Source organism: Magallana gigas, chromosome 4 (genome assembly GCF_963853765.1).
Source record: "Magallana gigas chromosome 4, xbMagGiga1.1, whole genome shotgun sequence".
NCBI lineage: Eukaryota > Metazoa > Mollusca > Bivalvia > Ostreida > Ostreidae > Magallana > Magallana gigas.
Window position 1 is genome coordinate 7,740,282 of NC_088856.1, and position 24,312 is coordinate 7,764,593.

Below are 24,312 nucleotides of genomic sequence, written 5' to 3' on the forward strand. Positions count from 1 at the left end.
TTCTTCCTCAAGTTTTCCTATCAAACTATGAATCAATTTTATTCAGTGCACTTTTTTGCATAGTATTTTTTGGATATTTTAGAATAGGGGAGCTCGTACAGGATTCAAAATTAAAACCAGGTCATGCAATACAAGTAGGTGATGTTCGGTTATCAACAAGCAATTCAGTCATTATAACCCTTAGACACTCCAAAACTGATCAAGAGGAAAAGGGTGCCACAATCACTTTAGTGCCCTCTAGTCCAATCTGACCTATCCAACATCTAACTTAATATGCAACTTTAAGACCAAATTCCCCATGAGCCTTTTTCATTCATTTGTCTGGCTATCCAGTGACCAGATATCAAGCAGAATCGGAATTTAACAAGGCTATTAGAATGCTAGGCTTGGACACCAAAATGTATAAGACTCATTCTTTCCGCATTTGAGCAGCTTCCAACGCATGGGCTAGCGGAATGAGTCATAAGGATATTGCGGGCAATGGGCGTTGGAAATCTCGTTGCATGTATAGGTACATCAGAAGTTAAGCATTTTTCTAGCATTTATATTGTGCATTTAAAGTGTAATACAATTTAGTTTGTTATTGTCACGCTGCCCCGTTTTATTTATTTTACATAAGGGTTACAATGGTAGCTGCTGTATGTCATATCTAGACATAAACTAACATACTATTGTGGAATACGTATTATAATGTGTATATAGTTCTCGTTCAATTAGTTTTGTATTTGTAGATACTAGAATTTGGATTGTGGGTTCGTCCATTATTAAGAGAGCCTTTTGTCAGACAAGTCATTCAATATTTCAAACTCACCACGAGCTAGAAAGGCATCGGGCAACAGTTTTCTGGCAGGGTAAGGGTGGAATGAAATGAGCGGAAATCATGCCGAAAATCAAGTGTATACTAAAAGTAGAGGACCCACCCAATTTCCTCGTATTGCACTGTGGGTGCAATAACATACCGGGTGATAAAGGTGAGAACACCTTGGTCAGTTTGGCCAAGCTGTTGCCCGACACTGTTTTGGTTTGGTCACAGACACTTCCCCGCCAGCACTGGCGAGGCGATGTTGACCAAGAAGCAATGGATATGGTCAGAACACGATTAAACAGTTTTGTTGCAACCGCCTTAATCCGCACAGGGGGGAAATATATTCGATATCCAGAAATTCAGATTGATTGTACGCTCTTGTTTGCCCCTGATGGAGTTCATCTCTCTGAACTAAGTAACCAAATTTTCTTGTACCGCCCTCAACAAGGTTTGCAGACCTTCATTACAAAACCCACTGAAAAAGTGTCACCAAAATTAGTTAACGGGTCATAGTTAACGGGTCATAGTCTCAGTCACAAATTTGTAGTGGCTGCATTGATTATATTATTGCTCTTGACTTATTTGCACGTATATACCCAGTCAGTTTATTTATCTGACAGTGATCAATAATTGATCACTCGTAAACCTTTTGCTGATTACCTTTTTATTTTTATCCAAAGTTAATTTTTCTGTGGAGATTGGGCGCTTATTTATTTATTTATTTATTTATTTATTTATTTTTACTACTGGTGGCGCAGACTATGCCATAGCATTTCGCATAGTCTCGTGGCGGCTTTTAGGCTTACCAGTAGTATCAATGGACTTGGTTATAACTAATATGTGCTTCTCTTGACAGTATGTAATTGTGAACATCTGTTCCCAGGGTTCACCATTTTTGCATTGTTAGGGATGCCATACAAGGCTATATATTGATGTCTCGGCTCCCTCACTTAAACGGCCATGGCCCATGCAGCCAATAAAAAGAATACGGTATGAACTAGTTATTTCTTCTTGATTTATTTATTGGGTATACTGGTATTCCCTTATTTTAACTTTCATCTTTGATAATGATTTCACCATTTAAGGTTAAATTAATTTATCAAAGTGAACGGACAATATTTTTCCTTTTTTAAATTTTTTTCAATTTGACCTTTATGACTTTGCGCGCGAAAATTAGTGAAAACATCATGAATTGCTGATGTCACTATAGTACGCATTTACATCATCAGTCAAAGCAGAATATTTTACCCACCCTCCCACCAACTTTTACTAGCATTTTCGGTTATTGAATATAAAATGTTTCATATTAGTTGTGATTTTGTTACACCTTTTCTGATGTTAGATTTGTTGTATTTACAGGCCGTGTTGCTTTAATCTTGCTAAGTAAATGTACTGTCTTCATCAATCCCATCGTCATGGCCGTTTTTCGTATCTTCTTCACCAAAGTCTGAGACGCCTCAAAGTGTGGGTGCGGCTTTTCAGCTTACCAGTAGTATCCATGGACTTGGTTATAACTAATATGTGCTTGCTTATCTTGACAGTATGTAATTGTGAACATCTGTTCCCAGGGTTTACCATTTTTGCATTTTAAGAGATGCCATACAAGGCTTTATATTGATGCCTCGGCTCCCTCATTTAAACGGCCATGGCCCATTCAGCCCATATTAAGAATACAGTATGAACTAGCTATTTCTTCCTGATTTATTTATTGGGTATACTGGCACTCCCTTATTGTAACTTTCATCTTTGATAATTGCAATATGAAGCTTGTGACGTCGCGTCAAAAAAAGTGTAACATTGCTGTAGTGGGCTACTTTATAGGTCTGTCGTAATATTCGCGGGGTATGGTGCTTCTCTCAATACAAAGGTATTAAGTCTAATGTGCCAGTAAAGCACATTTGAAATGACAAAACTTCAACAGAACCAACAAGTATAATAAACTCTTGTGACACACTCAGCATTGAAATCGTTGCCAACTCAATTGGGAGGAGTTGTAATATGTCTCACCTGAAACCGTTTTAAGAAAAGGTATTCTTAAAATAAAAAAATGGTATAGTGTCATTTTTCTACAGAAGAGTGCACTTCCTTATAGGCCACGACACGCCGCTATTGATTCAATTTTTTTTTTACGTGTGTGTGTGTGGGGGGGGGGGGGGGGGGGCTTTGTGAGTTGATAAAAACAAGTAACGAGTGAATATGATAGAAATGTTGTTGAACCTTAGACATGAAATTAATCTTATACATCATTTCTTGATATAGTATTTTTATTGCTTTAGATGTACGAGCTATATTCTGAACAATAGTCATACATGTTGTATTATATAAATAGTGCCTGTTTGGGAGGGTAACAGTTGAAATTGACACCCCGAGAAAACCATTGTCAACCGACGCGAAGCGGAGGTTGACAATGGTTTTCGAGGGGTGTCAATTTCAACTGTTATCCTCCCAAACAGGCACTATTTATTTTGTTATACTGAATGTCTTTTTTAAAAATTTTAAGAAAATTTTACTGCTTTTATATAGGAATAACGTGAATTCTACAGCGAACCGTACGCGCATAATTTTCGCGCATGTAACATTTTTTAATGTTACCCGTTGCCAAGTGCGTTGCTAACGCTGAGGGTAATAGTAAATATTATTAACTGCGTCTTAACCAATCAGATTTCAGTATTTAACATGAAAGTATAACAAATCCTAATACAGTTGTATTAGTTGGTAAAGGGTGATGATACAAAAAAATAACATAATGAACAGCAAATCATGACACTTGAATATTGAATATTTCTTATTTAAGTTTTGAAATTATACTGGCTTAAACCAGTCAATAAAATAGAACATTTCTCAAACGCAACATCAACAAAGCAACATTTAATACTATTTTGAAATAATATTCGGGGAAAGAGCATTGGTTCATAGAGCACCTCTACTTTATGATTATATACACAGGCAAAGTAAAATCAAAATCATGTTTAGTCTTACATACTCTTGTTGGAATTGTTTCCTCCCTGCTTTTGTAATAAAAAATACATATAAATAAAGCCAATATTCTAAAGGAATAAAGGATATTTATACCTTGTAAAATCATGCATTATTATTTATTTGAATGATTAGACTAATATTCGACTGTAAAACATGTTTCTTTTTAGATAATGCATTTAAATAAAACAGAAGATATTTTAACAGATATGGTATCTTGAAAACGCCGATGATAGCAAGGACACAGTTGTAATGTCTTTGCTATTATTGTCAATAACTGGATTAATTAACATAAGTACAAAGAACACTGTACAAACTTTATGATAAACATTTACTACCTTTAATTTCACAACTGATTTACCAATGCGCCAGAAAATGAATTATAGGAGCCATGATCATGTAATATGGCTCCCTTCTTGTTTTGGTAGTTTTGAATCCAAATTTTATCTCCCTTTTTGAGAAAGAGCTGCAGTGTTTGTCCAGATTGAGGAAAAGAACTAGACGCAGAGTACAACATAGACAGTTTAACGCCATTTTTCATAACATTAAGGTGAACGGAGTTTCTTGGATGACTCATAAGGCTACATGATATAGTATAAACACCCTGATAGGGCGCGGTAAATATTCCCGTGGATGGTTTATAAGCCCCACCAATATTGATCAGCACTGTGTCATACTTTACAACCCCTTGACTGCCAACCGTTGTGTCTTTGGACAAAAGGGCAGTAAAAGCAACAGCAGCTCGAGATCTCCTTTCACCTTAAATATATATAAAAAAATCATTAGGAATACAAGTCTTCTAGTTCTTGAAATGTTTTTCAATTACCTTTGTTACCTCGATAAAATACAAATGCGGAAGTATTTTTAGGACCTCAATTTTACATATCGGTGTTCAACGTATTCCATAGTATTAATAATTGATAATATAGCAATGTTGACAAAGTGATACAAATTGGATTTCTGCTTTTCATTAAATGTAATACAACAATGATAAAAGCAAACAATAGTATGAACATGTTTCTTCATCAAAAAATATTTAAAAAAGAATAACTGTTATAGAAACATTTCAAACTCCTTTAAGTGCAAATTGTATACATATACTTAATGATAAAAAATGAGCTTATGTAACAGCACAATTTTAGATAAAGATTTAATTTAAGAAATATAAACGTATACCATTTTATATTTCTCGCTTTTCTGCCAAACAAAGATCTTAATAGTAGCCCCTTCTATGTTACAAACTGATAGATAATGATAAAACAGTACGTACTTTTACTTAGGTTTCACTTTACTTTGAGAGTATATTTAAAAACCCATCCAAAAGAGAAGTAATAATTAAATAATTTTTAAGTTATAATAAATAAACATTGACTAGATTTTGACTCGTGCGTGCATGGGTTGACATAGTATATGATATCGGACATTTACGAAATAGATGCACCGACACACCGTATATCGTTGACATTTGCATAACCAAGCTTTAAGCCTACACGTATGTTATTAATTTCACTACACTCTGCTGAGTTGGAATAATGTAACTGTGTCTGGGAAAAGGCCTTTAACACAGTTAAAATGCCTCCCATATACCCGTAATGTAGCAGAAAATTGCAGAAACGCCCCAAAACGATTTTGGAGAAAATTAATAAAGTTGCATTGAATATAACAGTCAAATTGATAACAAATCATCTTGAAGCTGTTCATATCTTTCTTCGAAAAGTTTAATTCTTTAATTGCAGAATTCAACAGTTCTTCAACAACGTTATTTACACACCATGTTGACATTCGAAACTCTCGGGATTTTTTATAGTTAATGCACTGTGTTAGAGTTATCATCCGTATTTTCTTTGATAAAAAGGGGAAAAAAAATTCCAATGAAAATTTACACGCATTTGTTTATCGTCTCTGAGTTTATCCATGCAAATGTGATATTGTGGACACATAAAATAGAGGTCTCCCGTCATTTAGCGTGAATGTAATGCGCATGAGCGTAAAATCCAAAAATTTCAGATGATTTCCGGAATTTTTTGAGGATTTTTCGTTGATAATTAATTAGCGAAGCTTGATTGAGAAAAAATAAAAACAAATTGGTAATCTTCAAGTATCAATAATGTTTAGAATATATAAAACAAAAGACAGTACTCTTCCGATTTATCGGTATTAAAGCCCAAAAATTCGAGTCTATTATTTTAATATAGTAGTATAGATGATATTTCTAACAGAAAACCAATAATAATATATATCTTTGAAATTACACGTCCTAAACTTCTTTTGCTGTTACGTGATAAGAATTAAAAATGAAAATATACATTAAAAACCCATTTATTTGAATTTTTAAGTAGCTTTAAAGAAAATAATATGAAAAAGTGTTCATACCTTGGTTAAAGTTTTGAAATGTTTGCACAGTTTGTATATCTGAAGGTAAATGAATCTATTATAAAGACACATAAGTTATTTTCAATATTTTTTTTATCAAACATAAAAATTGTCATGAATTTGTTTAAGTTAAAATGCTAGGTTTGATGCTTTGTTATTTTCAAAAACCAAATATCAAGAACATATATATAATGGCATTTGTCATTTGACATTTGATAATGGTTCTTTAAAATATCGTTTAAACGTTTTGAAGTATTAGGAACATGATGAAAGTGATATTTAACCAGCAGTAAAAAATAAACTTACATAAGCCATTTCCACAGGTCAGGGTCAAAGTAAGCAACAATCCAAATCCAATCATGACTTACCTAATACGAAGGAAAAAACGAATGTGTTGCTGATCATTGTATCATTGCAAAGATTGTATTTTCCCTCCAGTTTTATCTTATGAAACCTTAGGACATTTGTTTTATTGATGTTTGCTTTATTAAAGGTTTTGCAATATGTTCTAATTTTATTTTATATTGTCATAATTAAATTTTCAAATTAAACGAAATACGAGAAGACGAGATTTTGGCATAAGGTTAAAAATAGTCAGAGTAGGGACAGCCATCTTAAACGACAAATTTCAAGTTTATACGGTGTAGTTTTTAGTAATATTGAAATATTCTATATGCTCCGATATACACGTTATCTTTAGTGATAGCACAATCAACAACTATTTTTTGCCAATATGTCACATGTACACCATAATTCAAAAGTAAAAACAAAAAATAAAATAGACATTTGTACATGCATATGGACAAAAGCCTGTCAAAATTTGAATATTAAAACCAAAATAAAATTAAAGAATCATTAAATCTATCCCTTCATCATTCAGGTATCAGAACTAAATAAATAATTACTTACACAAGCAAGCAAAGCTTTCGTTTTGTGGATTTCATCTGATGGATGGTTTATATATTCAGTCTTTTGCATCTGGTGCAAAATGAAAAGTTATTGAAAATTGTTTGCACTACTCTTAAATGTTAGAAATTGTTATTTATGACATTGATCAGAGTATTTACAGAGTATTTACAAATAATAGATATTTTAACGGCAACCAATTGAAAGCATTGTGATTGTCGGAAACAAAGGTTGTTTCCTGTGACAGCAGTGCAGACAAATAAGATTACAACTGGTACAAATATCTGCGTATATGCTTTGTTTTTCAGAAGAACAGAACTACAAATAAACACTTGACTTAAAAAGGAAAAACATTGCCGATATGAAAACTTGCAATATCTTGCAATTATTATTTTAATTTATTTGTTCTTATTCTATACAGTGGCTTAAAAAGTTGCTTCACTTTCTAATACCACAAAGTAAATAAGAAGATAACAAGCACGCAGCATCAGGGGGGGGGGGCCTGGCCCTCCACTTTTTTCTCGAAGCAACAATTGTTTTGAAATTTACATATAAAAAATTGAAATATCATGGAGTTGCCCCCCCCCCACACTTTTTTGGGAGTATATAAAAAATTGATATGAAAATAAGGAAATGAGGAGTGAAATTGAAGATATATACTACGCCAGCCACCCCCCCCCCCCCCTTGAAGAATTTGGGAAATTTATTTATTTATTTTATTTTTTATTTTTTTTTTTGCTTGTCAAGATTTTGGATGAGTCTGCCCCCCCCCCCCCCCACACACACACACTTTCAAAAACGATGCTACGTGCCTGGATGAACAAGAATTATAAATTGATCTGTAAGTAGCTGGCAAGTCGTTAAAATTATATTCTGAATTGCACGTATTCAGCTAACAAGGTTTTTTATATAAATTTTACTTTAGTTTTTGACTGTCGTCAGGTATATGCATTCATGAAGTATGCATCTTATACTTATAAATTAAGGCATTTTGCGAATTAAATGCCTGCACCAGAGTACTTGCTTACACCTTTGGTATTTCAACACATGTGAGGTGACGTCCGAAAGGTATAATTGAATTTTAACTGATAAGTTTTTATTGTGAAATTAATCACAAATCTACTTTCATTTACGATAAACAAGCCTGGAATGCCAAAATTTAGAGTAAGGTGGCGGACACGCTTTGGCGGATCAAAGTCAGAGATAGTATCGATCAAAATATGAACATGAATTGAAACAATATTGAAAAAGTACATAAAGAGTGAATATATTTACTGTGAGCCTATTTAGAGAATACATAGAAGTTAAGATTTGACAATTGTTAAATAAAAAGAGGAGTCAATTTGTTTCTTTAGTGGGCGATTTTAGTTTTAATACTCATTCGCTTGCGAACACGACCTCAGGTGAGAGAATGGGATAAAATTGTTCAGAACGGGGTAACCTAGAACGCGGATTGACTAATTAACAAAAAGTATTAGACGAGTTCATCGTGCATCGCGGACAGGTACCTTGGATTGGACTTCCATTTATACAAAAGTTTATAAAGAATTAAAGACATTTGAGTATTAATGGAAAGAACTTTCTAGATCGGCGTGCCAAGAAACGGGTGGACTAATTGACATCATGGCGGTTCGAAAGTGTGGGGCGAGTAAACTATAGGGCAGATACTTTGAATCTTACCACTTTGGTTGAAAATATTTAATATGCAATAGTGTGGAATCATTAGAATTCGTGGTGCCGTGGTATTCGTGGGTAGCCCTCTCTCTGGAATTTACAACCTCAACGAAAACAAATCTAGAAAGAGTTGTCTTTCTCACTGAAACTGAAAACCGACGCATCCACGAAATAACATACCCACGAATAAACAAAAAACTCACAATCCACGAAACTTGGCCCCCACGAAATTAAATGATTTTACGGTAATACATAACCAAGGGTGTTTCAATTTTATCCATATTCATACCACGACAGATTGGTTGTAAACCTAAGACATTAATTTGTAAACACTAATAAACATAGATAAAAATGTTTGTATAAAATAGGAAAGTTTAATGGGAATGCCCATCCCCTTCATCTATTCTTAATAAATATAATTAGTACAAGAATTTTTAAAGTTGACTCTGATATGAAATATAATTGAAAAGGAGAAATGAGCATATAGGTAAAAAGGGCCTCAATTACTACATTCCTCTCTCCTTAAATAGTCTTCGAAAACAAAACACAAGTTCACCATGTCAGGACTTAATAAATTAATATTACTTGAACAAGTAAGTCCTCTGCATCATCTGTAGTAGGACATAAAGAATAAACATATACTAGCAGATACATTTAAAATATATCAATTACAGCTATGAGGAAATCATGCATTTTTCACAATCGAAAATTAAAACATTATTTCATATTTGAAATAGCGACGTTGTGATTTTCTTTTGACTCTTACAGTTTGGTACACTTTCGGGCCATTTTAAAGGAATTTCAAACCCTAAGCTAAACAGTAACAGATGACATAGAAGTATATTCAAATTTCATTATGAACAAATCAGTTCGTGCCATATTCCTCACTGAAAGTAAACCAAGGATTAAATTAATTAATTACGTTTAAAATTAATAATACCCTATCTGCATCAACTCTATAAGCGGTTTGTAGAAACGAGAAATGAGAGACACTCATTATTGCAAACCATTTTAAAAATATAAGTTACATGATCACTAGTGAGTGTAGAATTATAAGCTCAAGTTTTTGCGAACGAATAAACTTCCATTGTATTTAAATTTTTTAATTTAATTTATGGGGACAATTGTATAGAGATTTGTGTTTTCTACTACTTATTGCAGGGATATGTTCGAGTAAGTTGTAGATTGTTTATTTATCTACTGCATTTTTAAATGCAGATCGTAACTGCATTTTCAAATGTAGATCGTAATTGCATTTTTATATGCAGATCCTATCTGCATTTTTAAATGCAGATCGTATATTTAGAGCGTATAATACATTGTACTTCGATTAATCAAAATCCTAACTTTAATTTGTCAAACCTTTGTGAATCAGAGCTACCTAAACACACTTGCAAGAGCTTTGCAAACAGTAATATCTTTGAAAGGTTAAAGTCTGTGCATTACATATCGATGCTCCGCTACACCTCATGTATATATTAACCTTGGATTTGCTTGTTTTTTTTATCATTTTGTTATACACAGTAATTAAACATACCCTTCTTTAAGTAACAATTCATCAATCAAATGCAATCGTTTTATTAATCTACATTTTATTACAACAATATATGTAATATTGCATTTAACAAACCGCTAAATTTCCTATTGAAAAGTATGTTGATTTAAAATAGACAAATGTTTCTATACCAAAATAATTTGTATCTACATGACATATGAAACTCACACCTTCATTTATCATTAAAATGAAATTGATATACTTTGCATGTCCGTGTTTATGATAAAAAGCACTGCAAGGACAATCGATCGATAATACGAATTTATACACTGCAGTATCAAAAGGTAAATAGCTTTATGTATCTATTTATTCATCGTTATTATAATTATCATTAAAAGTACACCATGAGTACACTGATATTAAAACAATGATCAAACATTCTTATTTCGGTTAGTTTAGGTTGGAATCGCTATGGTGGTATTTTGGTTTCTATTGGGTCTGTTGTTTCTGGATTGTTCAGATGGAGTGTGTAAGTACATGTATACTCTTTATGATGAACATTTCGTATTTCGTGGATTTTTCAGCAATAAATGTGAATTTCAAAGAGAAAAAAGGTTAGATTTTTGGCAGTGATTCAGATGAAAGGGGTGCATTACTAGTTAGATTGTTCTTAACTAGGTCGCTTTAAAGGGGCATGGTCACGATTTTGGTCCAAAATTATTTTTCCGATTTTAATATTTATAATGCTGCAGAAAGACCTTTTTAATAGGCAACAGAAATTTGAGTGTCATTAGTTGAGTTATAAGAGAGTTACAGGGCTTGAAATTCTTCGCTGTGTAAACAAAGCGTTTGATTACATTTCTAACGTTGAAGTAAAAATTTCAGTTTTAAACCTAAAACGAATGTTTTAAATTTTAGGAACTGTTTATCTATGCTTAGAAAAAATAAAAAGATAGACAAATAAGCTGGAAAAAGATTTTTTACTGGTTTACATGACAAAGACTTTTGAGTCCTGTATCTTGCTTATAACTCAACGAATGACTCTCAAATTTTATTTGATCATTAGAAATACATTTCTAAAGCATTGTACATAATAAAAACATAAAAATAGAGTTTGACCAAAATCGTGACCATGCCCCTTTAATGTTGCATTTCTTCATATGTTTTAGAATAAATATCTGGGTGATTAATTGAAAAAAAAAAAATACTAAAGTCCACTGAAAGAATTTAGAATAACCACACAAATATTTTAAAACAAGTTAAAGTGTACCAACAAAAATGTAGTATTCAAGTAACCATTACCTAAATTTGATGGACAAATGGAAAATGATGTCTTTTAGATATTATTTAATTTATCAAACTCGGTAGAAAAAATGTATAACAACACTGAAAATTCATTCAATTTTAGATGTACACACAGTGCAAACCATACACGATCTCGGCCAGGGTAAGAAACTAGATCGGTTAACTTGATTGTTCATTTACGGATATTCTTAAAGTTTAAAATGTCGATAAACTTATAAATATAGAGGCATTGTTAGAGCATGGTTTAAACTTATGTTGACTATTTTATCAGGCAATGATCAGGCTGTTGCATTTACTGCATTGCTGTCGAAGGAAACAACACTTGGCAGCAAAGAGGTTGTGAAGTATGACACAGTGCTGACCAATGTAGGTGGAGCCTATGTACCGTCCACGGGGATATTTACCGCGCCTTATAAGGGAATATACACCATTTCCTGTAGCCTCATGAGCAGCCCAAGCAATTTTGTCCACCTTAACATCATGAAGAATGGTAACGCCCTGGCTCTTTTGTACTCTGCATCTGGAACATATCCACTCGCTGCACAAACCCTTCAACTTCTTCTTGAAAAGGGAGACAAAATCTGGATTCAAAATTACAACACAAAGACAGCTAAAATGCATGACCATAACGCTTTTAATGTCTTTTCTGGTGTTCTGATTACAAGAATGTGAATAAATTTTGATATAAAGTATTACTAGAATTCTTAATTTTATTTTTTTATTGATGATGTTCCAGGAAATTTATATTTTCTCTTTTGAAAACTGGATATATTCACGGTAACGGTAAATCGAAAGCTAGTAAAAATGATGATAAAGATAAAAAGCACAAGTTTTGGAATTGTTTTTAGTGGTGTTTTGTTGCTGATAAGTTTGAGAGCAATGGTGTGTGCAATCTTAACCAAGAGTTGAGTAGAATCAAAATAAATAAAGATCGTAGTTCCTAATGAGGTTTATTATTATGTTGAAATTGCAAGATAAAACTAGTCCCATGCAACTCCCATGTGTTTGTTTTATTCCACAAATGCGACTTCTCCTTTAAAAAGAATTTTAAAAAAAACCAAACAAACAAAAATGAATTTCCAAGATGTCTAATGCATTGTCGCTTTTACAATTACTGGTATGACATGCAAAGATCAAGTTATTTGACAGTAAGATAAATCGAGTGTTTTCACTGTTTTTAATCATGTCCTATCTATCTAATATGCTCTTCATTAAAATTTTAATTCCATAGTCGTTTCTATTTAAATACAAATGATATATCTAATAATTATATTTCATGTGTATTTCCAAAGACAAGAATAGCAAAGTTCCTTATGAGACTGACAACAGATGAAAACAATTGGGATTTATGTGGAGTATAGGCAATTTCGAAATAATTATACTCATTGTTAAAAGGGTCTATTATACCGTGATAATTCGTCTTTAGAATAAGAAAAAAAATCTCACAGCTAAATATTAGGAATTCTCTTTACTTAACAATAGTTTATGGTTTTAAAAAACCCCGTCTAAAATCTTAAGGTAGATTTGATGGTTAATTTGTTGACCATCCAGCCGCTTTAAGAATGTGCATTGTTTATTTTTGGAATACATGAATTAACGTTCTTTACAAGTATTTTGATATTTGTTAATAAAAATTGGTACAGGCATATATTTCACTACCTTTTCATATATATACGATGCAGACATTATTACTCGTCATAAAGATGAATCTAGAAACGGGGCGGCAATTAGTTTTCTTTGAAATCTATGCAAGTTTGTTCTTTCGTACAGTGTGTAACAATGCATTTGTCAGTTTCCAAAAGAACATTATTAGAAATGACATAAGCTATTAAAACTAACACTTACATTACGAGCCTCCACGTGATGAATTACAGGTAGGGATGAAGCTAGAAGTAACAATCTTATAAAATAGGTCTATGAACGAGCTTTCGTATTAGTTTGTGTTACAGAAAAGAACATGTCCGACCACGGGCTACTCGCGTCCAGTCATTCCGAATGCAATTCTCGGAGCTCCTCGGGATCCGACCTCAGTCGGGAATCAGAAGGAGACGTCAAACGTGAGCATGTGTCAAGCTGGTCCCTGGAGGATTTGTGGACAAAGCGCATATTTTACAACGAACGGGAAAGTACGTTAAAAGAACTGACTGATCTTGTCGTACAGAACAGTATCAGTAATGGAAACAGACACAAGTTTGTCTGTACGCCCGTCGAGGACACGCCTGAGATCATGAAGCAATTGGTGAAGCACACACAGAACGCCCTACAGTTTACGTTCAATGAGTCCGGACAAGTCGGCGACGGGGTCCTTAACGTTGAGAATTACGAGGAAGCCATCAGGGCGATGGCTGAGTTTGACGCGTACGAGTTAAAACTGAACACCGAGATCGAGAAAATTGGTCTCTGTCACAACAGATCGATGTAAGTATTTTCAAAAATGTTAGTGAAAATTTTCTAAAACCAAGTGTACTGAAGCGATACATGATTTATTTTTTTCTCCTCAGAAATTGCTGTCTTTCTTCATTAAATATCAAAATATGTTTCAAACTTTTCAGAGAACATTTAGTGAAATCAGATTCTCTCAAAACAATATCTAGAATTTAATTCATTTTTGTATTTTTCATTATAGTGTTTGTTGCGATTGAATATATTTTTCGTTTATGTTGATCAATGTTTAGGTTGGTATTGTCTTGGTGCTTCAAAATCAGAGAATTTCTCAGACTGTACCGGGAGATCGCACACTGTAAACTGAGCAAGGTCGTTTCAAAAACACAGTACACAGAATTACTGAGATCCTTCACAAGAATTGTCCATCTCGATCCAAGGTAAAACTATAGAGATACCTCACGCGTAGTATTCAGTGTATATAATTCATATAAAATGAAAAACATCAAATTCCATTAATTTCACGTGGAACGTGAAGAATAAACGTAACCCACGTTTGTTCGTGGGTTATACATTTTTTCTGTTAGATCAGTTATATTTTGTAAAATCAACCATAAGATTTATTAAAAATGTGAAATTATGAAGAAAATACAGGTAGTAATATTTTTTTCTCTCTAGAGTTGGTTCAGCGAGAGACATGCAGATGAATATGATACACGTGACCAGTACTCCTGATCTCCATTACGTGAAGAACATGCCAGCTACCCGTCTCCAAGTCATCAGAACAACTCTCCTGGCCTCTGTTGAAGTAAACTATTCCTCATAGATCTATGTTCATATAATTGCGAGTCATCATTATATCAAAATTGATACTTATTTAATTGACAGGCTAGAAGACAGACCCCGGGACCGGACTTTCTCGAGATGGAGGACGCGGTTCTGGCTCAGCACGCAGGCGAGCTTCTGTTGGAGGTCCAGGAGTCGCTGCTCTTCCCGCGGGTGCTTGGGATGATATGTTGGCAGTCCTCAGTATGTTAACATTGACGATCTCTCAACTACATTTTTCGTAGCTATAAACGTTTATAATGTGTGCTATCAGTACTTTGATTTTTATTTTAGAGATATAAATTCATTGCTAGGTGATGCTTACCTATCTGAACATTAGCAGAAAACATCTAGAGGAGATCATTAAGGGAGATGAGGCTACTCTCCGGAAAGAGAGGAGTGTGGTTTACTACTCAAGGACATTTGACTACCTGGTGAAGGAAGAGCGGGACGAACTCCTTGAGACGCTGTTCTGGCTGGGGTACATCCAGACCATGGCCAAATAACGCGAAATCTCGCCCCCATACATGCACGGTTACTGTCCCTTACATCGCTCATTATGCTTTTTGTGATGAAGGACATTGTAAAAAACGTGTCTGGGTTTAACAATTACCTTGCATTAATTGATATACTGCGAAGACACGGAAACATGTTTTTTATTGATGTGGTTTATGCATGTATATTTGCTCAGCGTGAAATTATAGGAAGTAAAGTGATATATACTTGAAAGTGATTGAAATATATGCCTCATAATTAACGATTGGGATTAATAGCTAATTAAATACGTACGTGGGTTTGAATGAATTTATTGCAAGACCTATTAACCATTCACATTTGACTGGGAGCAGGGGTGATCAAAATAAGAAGGAATTCTCATGCATTTTATAATACAAGGCCGTACCAACATGATGTAGTATCACGTGTCGGTGACATGGTAAATTGCTCTCATATACATATAATTAGTTGTGTTTGTGATATGTTTCATCATTTTATCATTTCATGTTGATGCCTATTGTAATTATGTCCTGAATCTGTATGTATAATTTGTTTTTTGTTAACAATGAAAACAGAATAAAAACTTATGCATCATTAATACACATTTTGATGTTTTCTTTCACTCTATAATCTTTATATATTCTTACGATGTTATATCCTGATCTTGAGTTACTAAGATATCGATTAAAAAAGATATGAATCAACGGAATTTTAAAAGTAATAATTTCTAAATCTTCTTGCTGGCTTATTAAATTTAGATTAAACTTGAGTAAATCTTGCAATGAATAGAGGAGTGGTCTCGAGTTTCTTGTGATAATAACATGTGTCGCCACAACATTACTTGCAACAAAAAAACCGCACATAACAAACCAAAACTATTAATCAGGCGTGCAGTAGCCGAATAAACGAATTAAAATGAGTAAAGAGAATGAAATCTGAATGCGGTAATCGTTCTTTTCCTAGTATGGCTCATTTTTAACATCATCATATACATGTACAATTAGAGTACAAGGACAACTGGGATATTCCATGCAGAGAAAAACAACCACTAACTGCTAATTTTTTCGATTTTCTGTGGTTTAGATATTAACTGCAAAACATAAATATGACGTAAAATCTTTAATGAGTTCTATTGTCTTACATTTTGAAAGATATTTTTTTTTTCAAATTTAGTCTGGAAGAATTTAAACATATATTGCCCATAAATCTACTCACTGCGTTATGGTTTACGTTGTACAGGTATTTATGACATGTCAAATTAACAAAAACGAGTAAACATGCATGTTTTAGATTACACAATAAACTATTGTTTACGACGTGAAATTGTTTGTTTCACATCTCTAAGCCCTACTTAATACGATTATCAGTATAACTATAGTTTACGGTTCGTGAGTCGCTTATAAACACTCGGCCATCTAGCACCACGCACATCCTAACCAGCTGACCCCCCCCTCCCAATAATCATATTATGATTCCATTTTATAACCTACATGTACAAATGTACATGTAGCCCCTGTGTCTCGAAACCTGACATTCAGATTTTGGTTGAGCAACTGATAAATCCTAGCAAATAAATGCAAAATTAAAAATTGGAAGAAAACAACAAGATATTTTCATGCAGCTTAAATCGTGACCATGTCCCTTAATCCTGTTAATTTAGAACCCCTAAACATTTTCCATTATTTTGATAATACTCCACGTGTGAAAGTTTGGGTCCATTGTTTATAGGCCTACATCTATTTCTAGAAGAGTAAATTTAGTATTAACCCCATTAATTAATTAAGCCTGTAATCAGCCAATATAATGAACATTTTTTATTCGATACACGTGAATTCACTACACACAAGTTTCGCCTGAAACTTTTCCCTCTTGAATTTCACATTATTGTAATTGAAAAAAAATATTGATATAATACGCATTAAATTCACTTCATGAATTCAACCTGATAAAATTAATTCTTATATTTCCTGTAAAAATACAGTCATTCAAACGATTTTAGAGAGTTTTTTCCGGATTATACAGATTCTCATACGGGTTTGACTTCTATTCACCTCAATTCGGAGCTTCTCGCGAGTGTACCATTTACAAACAGAAGCGTCAGTGAAAATAAGATTAGTAAGAAAATGCCGCTTCCAGCAGCTCTGCTTGCTAGATTGAAAAAGAGGGGAATTATAGATGCACAACAAGAGAAGTCAAGTGAGTTGTTTGCTTTTTTGCAATGTTAACCTTACAGTTTGTCATAAGTAGCCCTGATGACTCGAATTTCCTCGGGAATTGTTGAGTTTTTTTCGGTTTTTTTCCCTTTAAAGCTCATCTTGTTTCAACAGAAACACTACTTTGTTCGAAATGTTATATTGAAATTCACAAGATTTGTATTATTTTATTTTATAGGTGAAGAAATAGAGGAAGTGTTTGCTGAGGATTACGATGATCCGATCAAAGAAAACGCAACTCCTGTCACCACAGAGCAAGGAATGGAGACCGGGGATAGTCAGGTCAAACCATTGGTACACGAAGTCTCCGCCTGCCCTAACAGGTGCTTTATTTTGTTCTTATTAGTATTACAATCACTAGTAAATTAATACACAATGACAATTCGTACTAGTTAGTACACATGCACAGGTGCACTATCAGTCTCCACCTGTCCTAACAGGTATTAACGTATTTTATATTGTTTTTATAGTTATTAAAATTATGTAGCAAATCAAACCAGTTACTATGCATGCACGGTGCTCAAACACTCCTATCAGGTGCCATGCATCATGTGTATTGTACTTATATAAATATTTGTTTTCCCTTGGACTGAAATGTCACATTTTCATTGGTTTAAACATAGCACGTGATTGCCTCATATATCTCTATATTTGTTCTGTGAGAAATAATATTAGGCAATATGGCCGTCATTGGTCGACGCTTCGCTTACTCATTTCGACATTTCATAGTATTTTATACATAAACTGCATGCCGTAAGTTCTTAAAGTATTTGGAGTTGTTGCCCTTTGAATTTTTTATAAAGTAGAGTAGTTGCCCTTAGAATATTGACGTCACGTTGTTTTGTCTGGAGCAGAACAAAATGGCAGCGTCGAAATTTGCTCAAATCTCTGCAGAGGAAAGGGAGAAAACATTTGAAATTGAATAGCAACAAAACATTGTAAGTAAACATGGGTAAAGCAAAGATTTTGAAAGAGTATTTGAAAGGTGAGATTGAAAATTTTGAAGAGTTTAAATGAGTTGGACGAGATGTAAGGCATCTTGTACATGGCTTTGCGTAGATCATCGCTATTTGTGAATAAATATGTCGCTTGATAGTCCTCGAGAAAACAAAACACTTATTAGGTTAGTTACTGACTCACTACGGAAATATATTGGGTTGATCAATCTCATAGAAGGCTCGGCTTCGCCTCGCCATCTATGAGATTGATCAACCCAATATATTTCCGTAGTGAGTCAGTAACTAACCTAATAAGTAATAATATCATAATCTGACATGTAGCAAATCAAACTACATGTAGGTCTGCCGTTTCCTTTATTTTACTCATACTTATAATAGTTTGGCTGCTCAAAGAAAATTCTACGTTTGTCTCCTTCAAAATACCAAAACTACAAGGAAGAGTGATAAAATTAAAAACAAACAAAATTTCCAAGCAATTTATATTAATAAAAATCAGTGAGTATTCAAGTTACATGAACACTAGCTGTTTAATGATCTCTCCTATCAGTGTTAAAGATTTAAATTCCAATGGAATACCCAATGTATAATCCATATTGTGCCTGAAGTATTTTGTATATCTACAGCTAGCAGTATTTTACCGTAGTTGCAAAAATTGTAAAAATGAAAACTTGGAATTTGTTTGTTCATTATAAATAACAATTTTGCCTAAACCTATACTGCACTGGTGATGTTAACATGGTTAAGCATAGAATTAATTTTAAACAATCTTTTTTATAAAAGAAAAAACCCACACACATACATGCACTGGATCCCGTACATGTGTGTTAGACTTGTAGATTTACATAAATGAATGAAAAGATGAATGAGTCAGACTTATGAATATCCCACTTGTTTTTACTTTATTACCAGGTTTAACAGATATCACACCTGTGTAGAGTACTGCTTGAAGAGGTGGGGGAGTCAGAAGTTTGAGCCTCCCCCCACAATGCTGAAGAAGAGAGACAGGATGTTGAAGCGGTACCCTCTTCCCGAGGGCTGGGAGGAGGTGGCAGACCCTCTAACGTAAGATTTAAATGCTCTCAATAAATTTTTGAAAAATGTTGCAAGTGTGTGGGTTTAATTTACATTTACTTATTCATGTTAATATAAAACAAATAAGAATGTATGCATTATTCAATATTGCATTTTTATTTATATATTATATTCATGTTTATGGGTAATGATATAAATGTTTGTGTAAAAAAAAAAACATCAAATGTCTCTGAGTTGATAAAAAAAGACTTGTTTATACTGATGTGTATTGATTGCTTGTAGGATCATGCTTTCTGTGTCATAAATGATAATACATGTATTCATTTATTTGAGGATGTTATTTGACCATTTTCTTTCTTTTTTTTTTCCTCATACAGGAATCGTTACTATTATTGGAACACCATCACAGACCAGGTTTGCTGGCTGTCCCCTGTACACCCCCGGGCCAACATCACAGTGTCTGCCCAGAGAATTCAAGGTACTGATTGCAGGTTATGATAAGGCCCAATAAAACTAAATATTTAGATTCCCATCCCCGCTCCCCTCTCTGAAATTTGCTCATCCCATTAAATGTATTTTATTTCATTTCAAAAAAAATTCGGGGGGAAAAAAGGGGCTCAGTTTGATTTAAGGTCCAATAAAATGAGGTTCAGTGAGGGTATTTATAATGGTAAAAAAACAGAAAAAAACTAAGAGGCTCACCACGGGCTAGGTGAAAATGACAAATGAATGATTTCAATGGGACTCTTTTATTTACCAGGTTTGCTAGCTGATGATTTAACCCAGCTATTGTACAGTTTATCAGTACTACTTTGTGATCGGTGGTTTTCTTTCCATGATCTGTTATAGATCTCTTTGGTGACCAGGCTCTGACAGCCAGGGAAGGTAGTGATGAAGAGATGGAAACAAATGCATCTGAAGAAAGTGATGGGGTATGTATCATCATCATCATAATAAAACATCAAAAAAAACACAACAACGGTTATATTCTCTAAAAAATCAAGGAGAAATCCTATTGGTTTTTTTTACTAAGTGAATGCTCTTTTTTTCTCAATGGGTTAACCACTTCTTAAATTTTAAGATAAGCTTATAGTGACGAATTTCGTGTGTTTGCTGCCTAAGTGATGCTATATTTAAACATTAATCGACCCTACTTGTCTAGACATGAGCTATAAACATAAATCTAAATTAAGGTGGTATGGGACACTTCCATGTTGTGACGTATTGTTTATCGAAATAAACATTAAAATAAAGTGTAATTATATAAGTAGTTTCTTTCCAAAAATAGTCACCTAACTCCGTAGCGCAGTGGGTTAGAGGGTTTACTACGAACCTGTAAGTCATGAGTTCGAATCCCGCTGGGGGTTTTACAAGTTTTACCTTTACAAATATTTTTAAAGCTATTTTTTGGTTAAACATTGTAAAATTTGAAAATTCTAAACCGGTTAAAAATTTTCAATTATATAGTACTTTAATCCACATTAATATCGACAGATGTCCCATACCACCTTAATCCCACATCTAGGCAGGTTTCAGTGAAACACTGAGATAAATAATGATCTAATACTATATATATAGTAAGGCAGTTTGTTTATTAAAATTTTACATTTATTTGTGTCAATTTAATTGTATTTGTCACGTTACTCAACACACTCCAAAAAATCAAATTTTGACACAGAGTGTAAACAAATGCTAGTAAGAAGTCTGAGATTTTGTTGTTTTATTTTTTCAAGAGTTCCTCATCCTCCTCAAGCTCTTCTGACTCAGAGGATGAATACGAAAAACGTCGTAGAGATAAAGGGCGCCGTCAGCCCGACAACAGACAGAGACGAGGGAGGCGACAGAAGGAGGAACTTGACCCCATGGATCCGGCAGCGTACTCTGAAGTACCAAGGTTAGTGAAGGCTCAGCCTGTATTTAGATACCACTAAATCAAAATAACTTCACAAGATTAAAGAATGCTGTTATGTAATGTGCAAGATCTGTCTTTCTGTGTTCAAGGTATTTTCAAATTTGGCCTCATTTCTAAGTTTTGAATTATACAGACTATTTGAACACTAATATCTTGAGAAAAAAAACAGGTCATTCCTCAAGATATGGGTCAAATTAATTCTTTTGATAACAGAACACACCACAAGCTTAGTGTTTAAATCCCTAAAACCCTAAGCCGTTAAACAAAAATAATGTTTATTTGAAAAAGTTACTTTCCAGTTAATGGAGAGACATTCACCTGTTTGTACGGGTAACTTATTTATCCAAAACAAACAGACCACCTCTAATATATTGACTTGTAACAAATAGATAGGCTTAGAACAAGACATTTCAAAACAATATTTATATTACAGGGGGACCTGGTCCACGGGGCTCGTGTCACGTGGGGAGGCAAAAACCGGAGCGGACACCACTGCCTCAGGGCCTCTGTTCCAGCAACGTCCTTACCCCAGCCCTGGGGAAATCCTGCGCCGAAACCGAGATCAGACCTAGCCAGCCTCAGCAGTGTTTTATATGTATTCCATGCAGTATCATCGTTGACTTTGTCTTTGAAATTTCATGAAGCAATTTGTTATTTTCCATATTTTTAGGTAAAAGAATGATAAAGTTAGATATATGCCATGACTGTTCGTTTGTTTCTTTCGCATGAACTACGGGTACTAGTTCTTTTATTTACAAAATATATGTTTAATATGTATTAAAACACTGTAGAGCAATAGTTACAAAGTAACTTTAAGTAAAATTTTAGTGACTATGAAGGGGATGGAGGAAGCAAAGCGACTGCGCCCCTTCCTAATCGCTAAATTTTACTAAATGATCCAATTCACTTAAAACAAAATACCTTTTCATTTGCTGATTAAAAGTTAATTGCAAATCTAATGTCAACTGATATTTGACCTAAGTGGGAGCTAAGAGAATTTAATGATTAATACCATCACTTAAAAGAAAATTTAGTGACTGCTGACTGGGTAAAAAAGTGGATTATATTCTAATTATTGAAAATATAGAATAGAATAACATTTATTTTCCAAATTAGGGCCTAGTCAGACATGAAATATTACATATAAACATGATAAATACACATGCAGTAATACAACTCTTAACGTGATAAAGTGCAATTACATTATGCACAGAATTGTAAATAAATCAGTTTTGTAAATAAATAAATGTACCAAAAATCTGATTAAATGAGTATGTAATGGAATGTACACTTTATTGTATGAATACTTAATAAAGGGTTTTTGTTCGTACACGTATCAATGTCGCGGACTAATACGTGCTCTGCCGATACTTTCAGCGTGAGTTGATGAATCAGATATTGGAAGACTTCTTAAATGCTTTTCACCTCCTAACTCTCCTCCGTTTTGTTCTATCATTTGTTTCATTTGTTCCCTTTTCCAAAGCTCTTCCCTTGACCACCACGCATACTGTTCACCTTATTTGACAGATTTTCTGTTTTAGTTTATATGTAACCGCTTGGTATCTTTTTATGGATGCGTCGTTATCTGAGGTCTTTAAAGGACTATATTCATTTCCATCGGAAGTTTCTTTGTCTTCTTGGACGAGTCGACGCAGGCATCACAGTGACAAAGATCAGCATGCACATCTCAATCTACAACACCCACCATCCTCCGTTTCACTCTCTTCGTCGTCAACACGAGTTTTACTGCAAATGTAGCATTATGAAGCAATCATCACCGTTTCGTTTACTAGGAAATTTGTATTGGGAAAAGATTTTCAAAGACATTTAAAATAATTAATGTATTTAATATTCTATGTTTTGATACAAAACTCTTTTTAAAAAAAAGATTAATTATTAAACTTAAAGATGGCCCCGACCATCTAGCCCTCTTCAAAAGAATATGTCAATGTCCGCTGTGTATGAGAAATGCTGTAGAATTTATTTCTAGAGTACCTTTGTCAACGGTTGATAAAATTTACACTATATTTACAATTTTACTATAGCGTAAAACAAGAATCTATAGCTAGTATGGTGTATGGTTGGAAATTAGTTAGAAGCATATGTAGAGTGTACATAAAGATGAATGTATTGTGATGATTGTATGATGCAATAAACGAATGGAATTTGGGCGTATAAACTCAGATTAATGATACCATCGAATTGCTGTTTCTAGCCTAACTATTGATAAGTCCAAACTTTCTTGCATTGTTTAAATGAATTGTTCATGGTATTCACGCACTTGGAATAGATTCAATTTTTCTCGTTTAGAATAAGTTTAAGTAAAGTGGAATGTTGAAGCTTTGTAGTAAATACTTTACTTACCAACACACTTTACAACATATGACGGTAAGAATCAAAACGATGACCAACGCGACGAACCCCATCAACGATATCACCAGTAAAAACCAGACTAAAAGATAAAAAAAACCAAGAGTGTATTTTTTTTTGTGGTTCATGGGGGGGGGGTGTGAAGGTAGAGCGCATTGCAAACAAACTGCATAACCGGCGTCATCGACTTACTGTTAGATAGATATGAGTTGTTGCATTCTGGTAGAGAACCTGAGGCAGGAATCCACTTCCCCGACACATCGCAGACAGCCACGGGACTTCCGGACATGACGTAACCAGTGTTACAGACGTATTGTATGACGTCACCCGCTGAATACGATACCTTTGCCCCAACATAATATCCGTTAGAAATGGCAGTTGGGACGGGACATGCCATTATGTAGAAAAAGAAGGTACGGTAAAAATGACGGCCGATAAGAATAGAGCATATATTATTGATCCAAACACCTACGACACTGTTTCTTCAATTTAAGATATTGAACTAGTAATCATTATGACTTATTGTTCTGTGTAAGCCGGTGCCCGTTGAGTGAAAATTGAAATTTAAAAGGTAGAATGCACAATGTGTG

General features: G+C 33.9%; 2 protein-coding genes and 1 long non-coding RNA gene across 4 annotated transcripts; 2 read left to right on the forward strand and 1 right to left on the reverse strand.

The window, feature by feature from the left end:
- The first annotated feature begins 13,415 nt into the window (after positions 1-13,415).
- On the forward strand, positions 13,416-15,461 carry LOC105317108 (uncharacterized). Of its 2 annotated transcripts, none has more exons than XM_034450901.2 (5): positions 13,416-13,952; positions 14,210-14,356; positions 14,595-14,724; positions 14,805-14,945; positions 15,036-15,177. In XM_034450901.2, the coding sequence occupies exons 1-5, from the start codon at positions 13,492-13,494 to the stop codon at positions 15,057-15,059; spliced, it is 903 nt and encodes a 300-aa protein (XP_034306792.2). In that variant the 5' UTR covers positions 13,416-13,491; the 3' UTR covers positions 15,060-15,177. The 2 variants fall into 2 exon arrangements, with proteins under 2 accessions (XP_034306792.2, XP_011411948.3); XM_011413646.4 differs by having other exon boundaries at positions 13,422-13,952; positions 15,056-15,461.
- A 1,814-nt stretch (positions 15,462-17,275) lies between these two features.
- On the forward strand, positions 17,276-22,056 carry LOC105317098 (polyglutamine-binding protein 1). Its single transcript, XM_011413636.4, has 7 exons — positions 17,276-17,432; positions 17,628-17,772; positions 19,318-19,470; positions 19,818-19,918; positions 20,290-20,372; positions 21,174-21,334; positions 21,786-22,056. The coding sequence occupies exons 1-7, from the start codon at positions 17,360-17,362 to the stop codon at positions 21,922-21,924; spliced, it is 855 nt and encodes a 284-aa protein (XP_011411938.2). The 5' UTR covers positions 17,276-17,359; the 3' UTR covers positions 21,925-22,056.
- Positions 22,057-22,442: 386 nt separating this feature from the next.
- Positions 22,443-24,148, reverse strand: LOC109617217 (uncharacterized). Its single transcript, XR_010712727.1, has 3 exons — positions 23,915-24,148; positions 23,717-23,804; positions 22,443-23,098 (listed from the first exon to the last, which is right to left on the reverse strand). It is a non-coding gene; the product is annotated as an uncharacterized lncRNA (long non-coding RNA).
- Positions 24,149-24,312: the final 164 nt, after the last annotated feature.